The sequence below is a fragment of the Sycon ciliatum genome, chromosome 3 (genome assembly GCF_964019385.1).
Source record: "Sycon ciliatum chromosome 3, ocSycCili1.1, whole genome shotgun sequence".
NCBI lineage: Eukaryota > Metazoa > Porifera > Calcarea > Leucosolenida > Sycettidae > Sycon > Sycon ciliatum.
The window spans coordinates 1,834,638-1,849,823 of record NC_088645.1 but is presented as its reverse complement, the minus strand read 5'-3'; the positions used below and the strand labels follow the sequence as shown (position 1 = coordinate 1,849,823).

Below are 15,186 nucleotides of genomic sequence, written 5' to 3'. Positions count from 1 at the left end.
CATTGTCACGTGCACGGTGTTTCTTCAAAATGGGACATGTCGTGAACATGGTGAAGGAGATTGAATGTTTGGCAATTGAGAATGCCACTTTGACGTCCATATTTTCACTTTCATCGTGCTCTACCACTGGTCTGTATTGATTGTTATGATGGACACGGAGCCTGTAGTCTCATCTGACCCACTGCAGCCAGTAGTTACCCCCAAGTTATCTGTGTATGCCGAGAAATTGGATTCCATTGGGAAGAAACGATATGAAGAGAAATTGTCTTTGCTTTCTGGATTCGACCCAATGCTGGGCATTCCTCGTGGTGCGAAACCTGTTGAGCCGTGTGTGGAAATGTCTGACCTTATGTCCTACTTGGTCCATGAAACGAGTTTCTGCTCCAAAAAGCAGTTTAAAGCAAAGAAGGGCCTTGACGCATATAACCAGTTCGTATCAGGTTGGGTGAAGGAAGTGAAGTCGTTCGAGTGCTGCGGGAAACATGTCACTGTAGCACGGGTAAGAGTTTTGTTCATCACAATAAATAATCACTCTTCATCGGTAACACTAGTATGGCAGAACTGACAAAACTGAATCTGCTGAGTTGGCTATTTACTCCTGATTAGTATGTGTGTATGAAAGTGGTTCAAATTTTGAACTTATAGGGGAATAATTGATAAACAAATTTCAGCACATGTACTAGATGCGCCACTTACTGTGCCATGAGATTGTGACTTGACGTAGTACTTACTATACCCTTCTTGCGGACATGTCCAGGGCTATATTTCTCAGTATGCATATGTACAAATTATTCCAAATTGTTGGTGAGTAATGAACGTGCATTCCATGTGTTCCATGTGCTCCATGTCTCTCACAGGTCCGTCACTCACAAAGGTTCAGCGAAACACCACTACACTGTTGGCTTATCACAGACCCCGATGGTGTTGTCTGCTGTGCGCACTGCAACTGTATGGCAGGCTTGGGAGAAACGTGCACACATGTTGCTGCTACTCTGTTTTTCCTGGAGGCTGTTCATCGGCATAAGGAACCCGCCGCGACCTTACTGGAGTGCCATGCCAGTGGAAGGTCCCAACCTTTCAGAAGGAAATGGAGTATGCCAGGGTAGCAGACATTGATTTCTCGTCGCCTCAGCAGAGGCAGGAAGCACTTGATCGAGATGTGTCACCTCCCCCAAGCCCAAAGCGCCTCTGTGTGAAGCTACCCTCAGACGCCGAGAAGCAGTGCTTCTATAAGACCCTTGCGTCCCTGAAAACGAAGCCCGCCGTCCTGTCCGTCATCAAGCCTTTCCTATCAGGTTATGTACCAGCATCAACTTCACCCACCCTCCCGAAGCCACTGAATAGCCTTTATCAAGAGGAATGCCTCGCTATGAGCCATGAGCAGCTTCTTGATGTGTGTGCACAGAGTAATGTGGACATAAGCGAGAGGGAAGTGGCAGCTGTTGAGACAGCTACAAGGATGCAATCTGGCAGCAGAGTGTGGTTTGAACAAAGAGCCGGCCGTGTGACGGCTTCCCGAATGTATGATATATGTCACACATCTGCGCAGTCTCCATCCAGGAGCCTCATCCAGGCTATATGCTACCCCGATCCTCTGCCAAAGGGTGCTCCCTCTACACGCTGGGGACAAGAACACGAAGGCCCTGCACGGGAGCGGTACACTGCTATGATATCTGCCAATCACATGAATTTCGAGGTGTCTGATTCTGGTTTAGTCATCAGCAAGGAGCTGCCATTCATCGCTGCCTCACCGGATGGCATTGTCCAATGTGATTGTTGTGGATCCGGTCTGGTGGAGGTGAAGTGCCCTTATACTCATCGGGGGACTCCATTGGATTCGGCTTCCCAGGACAAGAAGTTTTGCCTGGAAATGGTTGGGAGCAAGTTACAGCTCAAGCGGACTCACGCTTATTATTTGCAAATCCAGACCCAGCTGTATGTTACGGGAGCAGATTTCTGTGATTTGTGTTTGTGCCTCTTCTGTGAGGATGGCAAGAATGATTTACATGTTGAACGCATCTACCCGGACTGTGATGCCTGGAAGGACTTCATTACAAAGGCGAAGAAGTTCTTCTTTGGGTGCATCTTGCCAGAGCTCGTTGGGAAATGGTATACGTCCAAGGGTGCTCGTCTTAGTATTGGCACTACCATGGGCCCTCAACAACCACCACCAATGTTGTCGCCTGCCAGAGAAGCCACATCTTCCTCGACAGTCCAAATGACGACGCAAAGCCTCTCTCTTCAGTCAGCTGCGAGCATCGCCCAAGTCCAGTATCCGATGGCGTCGAGTCTGGCACTTCATTCGCCGTCAATGGTGAAGGCCTGCTGCAAGAGTGGATGCTCCTATTCTTTAGATCTTCGTCCTTGCCGCTGTGGTCACCACTTTCATCATATATGTACGACTGATGAGGATGGAAAGCTGTGTGCTTGCTGTTATACAGCGTACCCCTTTTTATAGTCATTGACGTATTCGTCATTTTGTGTTATTTATGGTGGTAGTGCCACTCATTAACCACTATAGTTTCCCTTGCCACTGGAAATTACCTTAGCATATATAGCTCGCGTGTGTGTGTGTGTGCGCGCGCGCGTGTGTGTGTGTGTGTGTGTGTGTGTGCGCGCGCGCGTGTGTGTGTGTGTGTGTGTGTGCGCGCGCGCGTGTGTGTGTGTGTGCACATGTGTGTGTGTGCGTGCGTGTGTGCCTGTACGCACAATGAACGAACAGCTTTTCGCTATCATTGCTGTTGCAATGGGCAAGTAACGGGTGTGTGTATGTGTTTATGAAGAAGGATTCCGGTTGTATACCCCAGTGACACAGTACTCTCTTGGCTGCCTGGCCCCTAACTACTGTACTGCGGGCATGACCATTACAAGTTAGTCTAGTAGGATGTTTTTGTTTATAACCTGAGAATGTGGAGAGCATGAACGCGAATGTTTTCTGATTTTCTGAATTTCTTTGCTAAATTTGATTTCTTCTTTGCCTGCCTGACGTACGAGTAGTAGTTTTGTACAAGTATCTCTCCACATCTGCTAATATTAGTCCGTAAAAGCGGCATCCTTCCTTGGCTGTTCCCCAGTCCAATACAATACCACTACCTCACAAAGCATTGTGTTTGCTTGTCTCAAGCATGCAGGGAGTGAAAATATATCCCATGCTCTGCTTGCTGTATATTGAAGTCAAGCGAGAAGTAGGTATTGCTGCATGCTAAGAAGCCCCTGGTGTATTGTCACAAGCTAACAATACAGCGGATATAGGGACAAGATTTTGAGGCCCGGAGGCATGTCGTTGTAACCAATGTTCACTGTACATGTATGTGGGACACAAGACGAGTAAATCGTTATAAATTTTTTCAAACTGTATCTACGGGACTGCATGGCAGCTCTCAGATTGCGGGATAAGATCAGAAGATACAAGCAACAGAGGAAAAAGCCCACAGCCAACATGTTCGGTGTCTCCGCTGTCACCGTGAACAAATCAAGTGAAGCGAAAAAAGATCATGATATGGCAGTGTCATTACAATGAAGGTAACTTGCAAATCTGGAAACTGTAAAAAGGACAACTGTGATTTCAGCAACAACAAAACACACACACACACTCTACAGCCATCACGTTCGGGCTCTCCACCGTCTCCGTGGACAAGTCAAGTGAAGTCGAAACGGGTCATCGGCGCAGGCAACAGGTGTAGTCACTCGAAAGGCACAACCGAATCACAGAGATTGGTCAGGGCACAACATACAGGAATGATACGGCAAATCAAAGGTCGGTCATCTCCAGAGCGACTACGCAGGAAATCAATCGGCAGTATTCCTCGCAAAATAGAATATTTCTTGCGGAGATTCCCAATAACTCGTTCGACGTGGATGCGCACGTTTGCGATGCTGCGGGTGGTATGCACATCATCGGCCGACAGTTGCTTCTTACCCCTTGTGAACGCTGGGATGTGGAGCTTGGCTCCCTGCACGGCAACTAGCTCCTGGATGTCAAAGCCACGGTCTGCAAGGACAATGTCTCCAGGTAAAAGGTTTGACAAGAACTGAGAGTGCTGGGTTAGATACTTGTCACTGACGCGCCCGCCCCACGGCTCGGAGATGAAGGAGATGACACCTTGCGGGGTGATCCCAATCAGCACTTTAATTGTGTTATGTTGTTTGTAGTTCGACCATGTCTGGGCACGGGTGTACAAGTTTGAAGGCCTGTCTATGAACACTTCGAAGCAGTCGATGATTGATGACACTTTCACGCCAAACGCCTCCCTGAAACAAACTGGTGTTGTCGCTTGTAGCTCCTCCCTCCCTGGCCAGACAACCAAATGTGATAGTCGACGGTCCATGGCTGTATACCATTTGGTAAGAATGCGGGAAATGGTGCCAGCCGATACACCCATCCGATGGCCCAGGTCTTGTAATGATGAGTCCAACCGTAACTTCACAAGGGCAACAACCATCTCTTGAAACGGGGACAAGGCACAGCCAAATGAGTCTGGCATTCCCTCACGCACATGCTCGTACACAGCCAGTAACATCTCGAAGGTTGGCAAACCCGTAAAGAACCGCACATCGCCATCATTTTGCAACTTGGCTTGCGTGAACGGCGCGTGACTGGCCAATTTGCCTTCAAGCACCTTGTATTCCGCTGTCAGCTTGGTCAGCCTATCTTGCAAGCCCTTGTTCTCTGTAGATAGCCTGGCCAGCTGCACCTGGACGTCCAAGTTGTTGGAGCTAGCCGTTGGAGCATGGAGGGAAGAAGGTGAGAAGGTGGCTTCCGTTAAAGATTGAAAGGCAAATGTTATATCATCACCAGATAACAACGTCCCCACGCATTTGTCATTGGTGTCCTTACTGCCTTCTTCAGAAAAGTCTAGCTCTTGAACCAGCTGGCCAGGTGGAAAATTGGATAAATCCATGCTCTCCTCCACAAGGACGTCACTCTCATCATCAACATCATGTGGCGGTGACAGATCTAAAGCAGCAGGCCCAGCATCAGGTGATGGTGGTGGTTGTAACGAGGCAACGCCAACATCACACAGATGTGGCGGATCATTGACATCCAATGAAGCTGCAGCCTCTGAATGGGCCTCCTCCACTCTCTGTCTGGCTTTGCGACGGGCATAACGCTCCACTACCTGCTCCTCACTCGCCTTCCTTTTGCCAGGACCAGGCAAATTCTTCGAAGGAACCCAATCTGGGTTTGTTTTGTCCCAGAGTTCAGAAGGGCGGCCGGAAATGAAATGATCGCTGCAAACACGAGCATCATCCAATGTCTTCCCAACTAGGTCTGCTCTGGCTATCGCTGCAATCCACAGCCGTCGCCTCTCCTTGACCAGTTCGATGTCAGCACTTTTCGTTTTCGAGTTCACATTGGGAAGAGAAAACCTCTTGATTTTATCTCGACCCGTCCGCTTCGTACAGCGGGCAATAGAACATATACCCATCACCACAATGGACACAGACTACAGAAATGCAAAAAGCGGACTGCTTGGCAAGGAACAAGCGCAAGAAGAAGGGGAAGAAAACTCTAATATCAATTTGAAAACAATAATAATTTATTATAATCGAGGATGGGACATGTCCCAAGTTGCTTCCAACCTAGCACGGGTCCCTGACGTCATGATAATGATGACATAATGCGTACGCTGTGCAAAGGGTCTATAGGTCTTGTATGCCTGGTGACCATACCTAAAAACTATACCAAAGTGAAGAGGAGACATCACTCCACAATTCTATGCATAAAAACAGGGTGTCCATGGAATGTTTTTACTCCTATGGGTGGGACAGGCCATGGCAAGCAAGGTTGTAGGTCAAGATTGGTAGAACGAAAGTGTTGTATAAACGAATTTTGATGGGTGTAGAAAGCAGGTTGTGTTTGAACCATAACTTCAGAGTGTCTCCAAATGCTCTTGCGGCCAAGCCAATACGGCGCGTTACGTCCTCCCGGAGCCGTATAGCGAGCCGAGTGTCTTCACCTGTCGCCAAGCTTCTTTACCACGAGTTGTGCCGACATTTCTAGATGTTGTAGAGGTGGCATCTCCCAAAGTGGGTTCCAGGTAAATACGGATCCATTCAGTCTTACTGGTATTGACGGTAAGACCCCATTCGGAGAAGACGCCTGCGATGACAAGAAAAGCGCCTAGATGTGTTTCATAGGAAAGCTGCGGTGTACCCTTGGAATTACCTACCCAGATGTCATCTCGAATGCAGATTTATATGCTGTTACTGGCCAGTGCTCTGTATCTGAAATGGCCAAGCGGGACAGGTGGAAGCTATTAGGACATATATTACGCCAGCCAAGTGACATCCCTGCAAATGTTGCTCTCACTGCTTTCTGTACATATGCTACCAGTCAGCCCTTTCGAATAGGTGCACCCCGCTCTTGCCTCACCACAAGTCTCCAGCGAGACGTCCGCCTCACACCTATCTGCATTTTTAAGTCCAGCTGCCTTCGTGATATCGGCACCTATGCCTGCGACAGAAAACAATGGAGTAACATCTGCTCAGCCATTTAGTCTAGTACCGCTCTTCTTAAATTTGACCTTTATTACAAGACTCTTCTTTTCTTTTTCATTTCGTTCTCCCACTCTCACACACACATGCTCACAGTTAATTCTGCCGTCGTGAGTCCCATTCGGGACGAATACGAGAATAATAATAATAATAATATGGGTGGGAGCCTCCAAAAAAAAGAAGTGGACGCAAGAGCAAACCCCAAAGAGTCCGTAATTTAAAAAAATACACCGTAGGATGCACCCAGTGTGGTGACAGTGCTCAACACCGTGAAGGCAGTGTTGCCGGATAATTATTAAAGCATGAAACATGAAGTAGCGACAACCAATCCTTGATTTGGCCTTGTACTGTAATTTTATAATAGATAAAATAAACCCCACCACCCAGGAGTGCTTAACCACCCAGGAGTGCTTAGCCACCCAGGAGTGCTTAGCCACCCAGGAGTGCTTAGCCACCCAGGAGTGCTTAGCCACCCAGGAGTGCTTAGCCACCCAGGAGTGCTTAGCCACCCAGGAGTGCTTAGCCACCCAGGAGTGCTTAGCCACCCAGGAGTGCTTAGCCACCCAGGAGTGCTTAGCCACCCAGGAGTGCTTAGCCACTCAGGAGTGCTTAACCACCCAGGAGTGCTTAGCCACCCAGGAGTGCTTAGCCACCCAGGAGTGCTTAGCCACCCAGGAGTGCTTAGCCACCCAGGAGTGCTTAGCCACCCAGGAGTGCTTAGCCACCCAGGAGTGCTTAGCCACCCCGGAGTGCTTAGCCACCCAGGAGTGCTTAGCCACCCAGGAGTGCTTAGCCACCCAGGAGTGCTTAGCCACCCAGGAGTGCTTAGCCACCCAGGAGTGCTTAGCCACCCAGGAGTGCTTAGCCACCCAGGAGTGCTTAGCCACCCAGGAGTGCTTAGCCACCCAGGAGTGCTTAGCCACCCAGGAGTGCTTAGCCACCCAGGAGTGCTTAGCCACCCAGGAGTGCTTAGCCACCCAGGAGTGCTTAGCCACCCAGGAGTGCTTAGCCACCCAGGAGTGCTTAGCCACCCAGGAGTGCTTAGCCACACAGGAGTGCTTAGCCACCCAGGAGTGCTTAGCCACCCAGGAGTGCTTAGCCACCCAGGAGTGCTTAGCCACCCAGGAGTGCTTAGCCACCCAGGAGTGCTTAGCCACCCAGGAGTGCTTAGCAACCCAGGAGTGCTTAGCCACCCAGGAGTGCTTAGCCACCCAGGAGTGCTTAGCCACCCAGGAGTGCTTAGCCACCCAGGAGTGCTTAGCCACCCAGGTTTGCTTAGCCACCCAGGAGTGCTTAGCCATACAGGAGTGCTTAGCCACCCAGGAGTGCTTAGCAACCCAGGAGTGCTTAGCCACCCAGGAGTGCTTAGCCACCCAGGAGTGCTTAGCCACCCAGGAGTGCTTAGCCACCCAGGAGTGCTTAGCCACCCAGGAGTGCTTAGCCACCCAGGAGTGCTTAGCCACCCAGGAGTGCTTAGCCACCCAGGAGTGCTTAGCCACCCAGGAGTGCTTAGCCACCCAGGAGTGCTTAGCCACCCAGGAGTGCTTAGCCACCCAGGAGTGCTTAGCCACCCCGGAGTGCTTAGCCACCCAGGAGTGCTTAGCCACCCAGGAGTGCTTAGCCACCCAGGAGTGCTTAGCCACCCAGGAGTGCTTAGCCACCCAGGAGTGCTTAGCCACCCAGGAGTGCTTAGCCACCCAGGAGTGCTTAGCCACCCAGGAGTGCTTAGCCACCCAGGAGTGCTTAGCCACCCAGGAGTGCTTAGCCACCCAGGAGTGCTTAGCCACCCCGGAGTGCTTAGCCACCCAGGAGTGCTTAGCCACCCAGGAGTGCTTAGCCACCCAGGAGTGCTTAGCCACCCAGGAGTGCTTAGCCACCCAGGAGTGCTTAGCCACCCAGGAGTGCTTAGCCACCCAGGAGTGCTTAGCCACCCAGGAGTGCTTAGCCACCCAGGAGTGCTTAGCCACCCAGGAGTGCTTAGCCACCCAGGAGTGCTTAGCCACCCAGGAGTGCTTAGCCACCCAGGAGTGCTTAGCCACCCAGGAGTGCTTAGCCACCCAGGAGTGCTTAGCCACCCAGGAGTGCTTAGCCACCCAGGAGTGCTTAGCCACCCAGGAGTGCTTAGCCACCCAGGAGTGCTTAGCCACCCAGGAGTGCTTAGCCACCCAGGAGTGCTTAGCCACCCAGGAGTGCTTAGCCACCCAGGAGTGCTTAGCCACCCAAGAGTGCTTAGCCACACAGGAGTGCTTAGCCACCCAGGAGTGCTTAGCCACCCAGGAGTGCTTAGCCAACCAATAGTGCTTAGCCACCCAGGAGTGCTCAGCCACCCAGGAGTGCTTAGCCACCCAGGAGTGCTTAGCCACCCAGGAGTGCTTAGCCACCCAGGAAAGCTTAGCCACCCAGGAGTGCTTAGCCACCCAGGAGTGCTTAGCCCCCCAGGAGTGCTTAGCCACCCAGGAGCTCTTAAAACCACCCAAGAGTGCACAACTTTATAGACACGGTCCTTGATGGCATAGTTCACATCACCTGGTCCACAGCTACTGCAGTTATGTGGTCTATTCGTGCAGATGCAACAGGGTTCATTGTGCACACAGTCCAGGGTTTGCTGATGTGTTGAAGATTTTCTCCGCTTTCCACCAGAGATTGCTTTCATTTTGCTGTTTTTTTGTTCACTATTACCCCCTGGATATGTACGAAGGGCGATGAGAAAGTGTTCGACCTGGCCCAAAAGAAACCGTATATCACTGGTTTCTTGTTTCCAATTGTCACAATATCCACACTGCGATTGAATGTATTTCTCTCAGCAATGGCTCGAGTGTTATCAATCCACCTCAGTAGAAGGTTTTCATCTTGCCAGTCTAGCACATGGTGAGACTTCTCAATATAAAATGGCCAAAGGCATTGCAATTACAGCTTCACACTCTTGCAACAGTGTATGATGTATTTTGGCAACAGAAGTAGTGCTAGAAGCAATAGGGTAAGACAAACTAATCACTAATCAGCTTACTTGAACGCGGTGGTTGTTTTGATCAGTGACCAGGACGTGTCCATGCCTATCCTCGGCAATGTACTTTGGGTAGATGAACTGACCACCTGACTCTCCCTCTAATCCGAACATGGTAATGAATTTTCCATCAGTAGTGAAAACCTGCATGAAAACGAAATGTATTTAAAACTCTACACTGTGATGGCTATGTCCTTCAAGAGTTCAATACTGTGTACAGGTCCTCCCTCGTTAGTACATAATCTATGGGACATAAAAAAGTAGGGGTGAAACAATTATACCGAATATCCGAATACTCGTTTGGATTTTTCGAATATAATCTTACTCGGAATAAATCAGAGTACTCGCTCATACATGGTACATACAATTCCAACAGAAGTCTGCAGTTTCAGAGCAGCAGTCAGCAGATATTGATGTGCAGACTGTGTGGCGAACATTTGTTCACGAGTAGAGAGAGCCCAAATGACCCACCAACCAATACACCCGAGAAAAGAACTGCCAATCGGTCCAATCAGGGTTGTATCGTGTGTTTTTGAGGCGGTTGGTGTGCGATTTTTAGGATATCAAGAATACTCGAATACTCGAATTATTCGATCGGAGAAAATCAGAGTACTCGAACTCGGGATCTCAGTGCCAACTTTCACCCGTAAAAAAAGTCTTTTAACGGGACTTATCATATTATTTCACATCCACACACACATACACATACATACACATACATACACACATACACACACGCACACATACACATACACATACACACACGCACACATACACATACACGCACACGCACAAACATACACATACACACACGCACACATACACACACACAAACATACACATACACACACACACATACACACACACATCCACACATTCACACACACACACACACACATGCACACACACACACGTGCACACACACACACACACACAAACACAGGCGCATACACACACACACACATGCAGTACTCACTGGATTAAAAGCCGGGATCTTGTATTTTTCAATACCAATTTTGACGAGGCTTATATTCAAGAGAAGCTTCTATTCGAGAGGGTTTTATACTGTTTCATTCCATACCTGTATTCCAATCGAATCTCTACAACTTTCATATTCACAGGAACTCGGCCCCGAGTTAGTTTGCACACACTACGTTGGCCAGGACATGTACCAATATGAACATACACGAGATGTTTTTTACGCACTTTTAAAACAGACATGGCACTACCTGGTCACCCCACGCTTCGCGTATAGGAGTCTGGGCTTCTATTCGAGAGATGGGGGGGGGGGGGGCTATTATTCAAGAGGGTTTTTATTCCAGTGGGTCTTCTAATCGAGTGAGTACGGTACACACAATCACACTTACATACGTGTGTGACCCCCCCCCCCCACACACACACATACTGAGACTCCGACTCCGACTCAGGCATGTCCATCATGGGAGCGATGATAGCGAACGGCTATGTTAGACATAGCAACTTGTGCTGGCATTACACCATTCAACAACTTGCAAGGCTTATGTATTGACCGCCATTATGCCTGGTCTACAACACACAGCTGATTTAAGTAACTTTTCTGTCCATTGAACCCCTTTTTTGCTTTTTTTTTGCTTTTTTTATACAGACACCACACCACATGCTCTGGCATGCACTGTCTATTGGTAACCACACAGGGGAATGAACGAAGAGCTAGGTAAATGAGAAAGAGAAGAAAGACGTGTGTGACCATAATCGTCGGGAATTGAACTCCTATTACATCACTTCATACATAAGCACTTTTCTCATGGTTTGGAGACTTCACTGTAGCCAATACTTGATTCCATACATCCTGTACACACACCTTGTACACACTCTCTCTAACGGTCTCTAGGCTACACTGCAATTGATATACATTAGATCAAATTTTCGGGCAAGGCCCGTCATCATCAGGATGATGACGGGCCTTGCCCGAAAATTTGATCTAATGTATATCAATTGCAGTGTAGCCTAGAGACCGTTAGAGAGAGTGTGTACAAGGTGTGTGTACAGGATGTATGGATTCATACATAAGCAAGTGCAAGAAATAAAATCACTCTCTTTGGCCTCAACTTCTTTGTTGTCCGGTTGGCCATTGTAGCCGTCGTCTAGGGCCTGACGTAAAGCCCCTAAATTGGTGACCCCGACTTGCACTTTTCGGAGTTTTCATCCTGCCATCACCACCATACCAGCTCAACAGTGCATGAACGCAGGCATACGCACGGCTCACCGGACTTACAAGTGGAGCTATGCACGCCATCAGTCCCCACTTCACCCGGCACACCTCGCCTCAATGCAGTCGTCCTGCTGGTACCCCGCCAAGCCTGCAACATGCAGCCGCCTCTGACATGATAACACTCCTCTGTTACGCGTACGTTTCCTCTTTTCTTTCTTTCTGCCTCTGACATGCCCTCCACCTCTGTCACGTTAACACACCTCTGAGACGTTAACCCGCCTCTGTCATGCATCTCTCTGTTTTCCACTTCCTGCTCTTCGACTTTTGTTTCGGTCTTTGTTGCCACGTTGTCAACAATTTTCAAAAACACACATCGCTCTCTTGTACATATTGTATTATATTTTTTATTTCCTTTCTGCCTTGTACATGCCACGCTTCCTTTCTCTCTCGTTTTCTTGTTTATTGTGCTTCACTCATCCCGACCTCACCCCTGGCAGGGGAGTACTGTAGCAACCCGACTCCTATTACGTCACTTCTTATGTATGCATGCGCAAGAAATAAAATCATTGTCTTTGGCCTCAACTTCTTTGTTGTCCGGTTGGCCATTTTAGTGGTCGTCTAGGGCCCGATGTAAAACCCCTAAAACCTCACGATTGGAAATTGTCTGCACATACCACTGCACCATATCGCGCACGCACGCACGCATGCGCGTGCATACATACACACACATACACACACTCACACACACTCTCTCTCTCTCACACACACACACACACACACACTCACACACAATCTCTCTCTCACACAAATATACACACACAGCAGGGGCGTCGGAAGGTAATTTACTGTGGTACGGTCAGCCATCTGAAGTACAATTTACTCGTGGGGGAGGGTGGCCGAGCCGAAATTTTGGAAAAGTAGAGCCAAAATCAGTACATTATCTTGATCCATGGGCAAATAGTGGTACGGTCAATACCGTAGTGACCGTACCATGTGCGACACCCCTTCACACACACACACACACACACACAAACACACACACACACACATACACACACATACACACACACACGCACACACGAAAGCACACAAGCATGCACGCACACGCACGCACACACACGCACACACACGCACACACACACACACACACACGCACACGTTTGACCTTGACCTTTGACGCCCATCGCCGGAGGCGATGATAGCAATGCTACGGCAGAAGCCATAGCAACTTGTGCTGGGATTGCACCATTCAACAGTTTGCAAGGCTGAAGAATTCACCGTCACACGCACACACACACGCACACACACACACCTTGAACCTTCAACCTTGAAACTGCCACCTAAAAGTGATGCAGTGCCTCAAAGAGGCAAGGAGGGCAGAGTTACTTCTTGCATTTGTGTTGAGCCAGGTACTGGAGACGTGTGAACTTCCGAGAGCAGGTCGGGCATGGGATGGTGCGGCGCTCAAAACCAGAGCTGCATGTTCTGAGGTTGCAGTTGCAGTTGTGCCGGCAGTGCCCAGCCGGGAAACAGCGGTCACAGGTGTGGCAGTGGTAATGACATTGGCTGCAATCAGGTGGGCGAGGTGCAACAATCTCTGGAACTGGAGCGTCACCAAGACTGGGAGAGCAGCTGTGCACAGCAAATCCACCTCGGCTAGCAAACCAACGATGGCACGTTTCGCACAACTAAGCACCGGCCTGTTCATGGATCGGCTTCAGTCGCTCTTCCCTGCATTTGTGCCGCCGAAGTCCGCTTTCACTGGCGAAGAGTGGCTCACAGATCGCACAACACACTGACTTGGTTGGTGTTTCAAGGCGTAAGCGCCGTGCAACAATAGCATCCGAGATGGACTGGATCCACTCGCCATGTTCAGCTGTGAGGTCGTACCTACCGGTGTATAGACCGAACGCCTTGAGGTCATCGCGTACCACATCACGCCATCGACGCCTGGGACCATGAGCAGGGCGTGGAGTATGGAGCCACGAGAGCAACACTGCCTTTGGAAGCCGGTGGTCGTCCATCCTGGCAACGTGGCCAAGCCACTGCAGCCGTCGACGGGCAACCATGTCAGCAACTGGCTCTGTAGCGCACATTCTATGCAGAGAGGCAGATGACAGGTGGTCCTCCCACTGTTTGGAACGCGAGATGCCGAGAATGACACGAACGCAGCGATTGTGGAATTGTTCAAGGCGACGTATGTCGGCACGCAACAGTGTCCAGTTATCAGCCCTGTACAACAGCACCGACAACACACAGCATGTGTACGCGTGTTGTTTCGTCTTAGATGTTAGTGAAGTGTTCCGAAAAACTGACGAGTAGAGGCTGCCAAAGGCCTTAGATGCAGCAGCTATGCGGTTGGACACATCGGTGTGGCGTCGTCCGTCTGGTGTTACCACTGAGCCGAGAGATGTGAACTGGCTGACATGCTGGATGGCGTTGCCTTGTACGCTTAGCGGGGTACGGTCACTGTCGTTGATCTGATGCCCAACAGCCATGAACACTGTCTTTGCCATGTTGAGAGACAGCCCGAATGCTCCACTGACCTCCGCAAATATCTCAAGCATACGCTGAGCATCCGAGTGGCTGGGTGCAAACAAGGCTGCATCATCAGCAAACTCACCATCTGTGATGACCATATCATTACCACACTTAGATCTCTTGAAAAGCTGACCATCAGCACAGGTACGGAATGGAAAACCAGACACTCCATGCTCTTGGACGCGTGCGCACCAACGTTCCAACACTGCACCAGCAAACAAGTTGAAAATGACTGGTGCCAGTGTACACCCTTGGCGCAGTCCGTTGCACACTGAGAAGCCTTCAGTGGGGGGAACCATTGACGGTGATCGTGGCTGTCATGTTGTCGTGAAAAGACTTCAGAAGGCTGACCAGTTGCTCCGGGACTCCCAGCTTAAGCAGGACAATCCACAGTGCAGCACGTGAAACAGAATCGTATGCCTTCCTCAAATAAACAAACACCAGGAATCCCTTGGATTGGTGCTCATAACACTTCTCCACAACCTGGCGAGCAACAAACGTCATGTCCGTGCAGGAGCGACACTTCCGGAAACCACACTGTGATTCAGGCAGCACACTTTCGGCGACTTTCTGCAATCGGTTTTGCAGCAGGTCTCCGAACAGCTTGCCAATGACGTCGAGGAGTGCGATGCCACGCCAGTTGTCGCAGCTAGTGAGGTCACCCTTCTTGGGTATCGGTATTTTCTCAGCATTCACCCAATCTTGCGGTACTACGCCCTCCTCCCAAACCGCGGTAATAAGCTTAAACAGATTGGCATAGAATAGGCCGCAGTTGTATTTGACCATTTCCGGTAGAATGCCGGAGCTTCCAGCAGCTTTCCAATTCGTAAGATAGCGAAGGCAGCGCTGGGCCTCTTCAACAGTGGGTGGGGGCACACACAAACACACACACACACACACACAAACACACACACACACGCACACACACACACACACACACACACACACACAC

At 49.8% G+C, this 15,186-nt stretch overlaps 2 protein-coding genes across 3 annotated transcripts in view; one reads left to right on the top strand and one right to left on the bottom strand.

The window, feature by feature from the left end:
- Positions 1-15,186, top strand: part of LOC135811208 (tripartite motif-containing protein 2-like) — a 360,779-nt gene that overhangs the window by 191,046 nt on the left and 154,547 nt on the right. The window lies entirely within an intron of this gene.
- On the bottom strand, positions 3,131-5,608 carry LOC135811207 (uncharacterized). The gene has a single exon (XM_065324399.1). It carries the CDS (start codon positions 5,427-5,429, stop codon positions 3,684-3,686), a length of 1,746 nt encoding a protein of 581 aa, XP_065180471.1. The 5' UTR covers positions 5,430-5,608; the 3' UTR covers positions 3,131-3,683.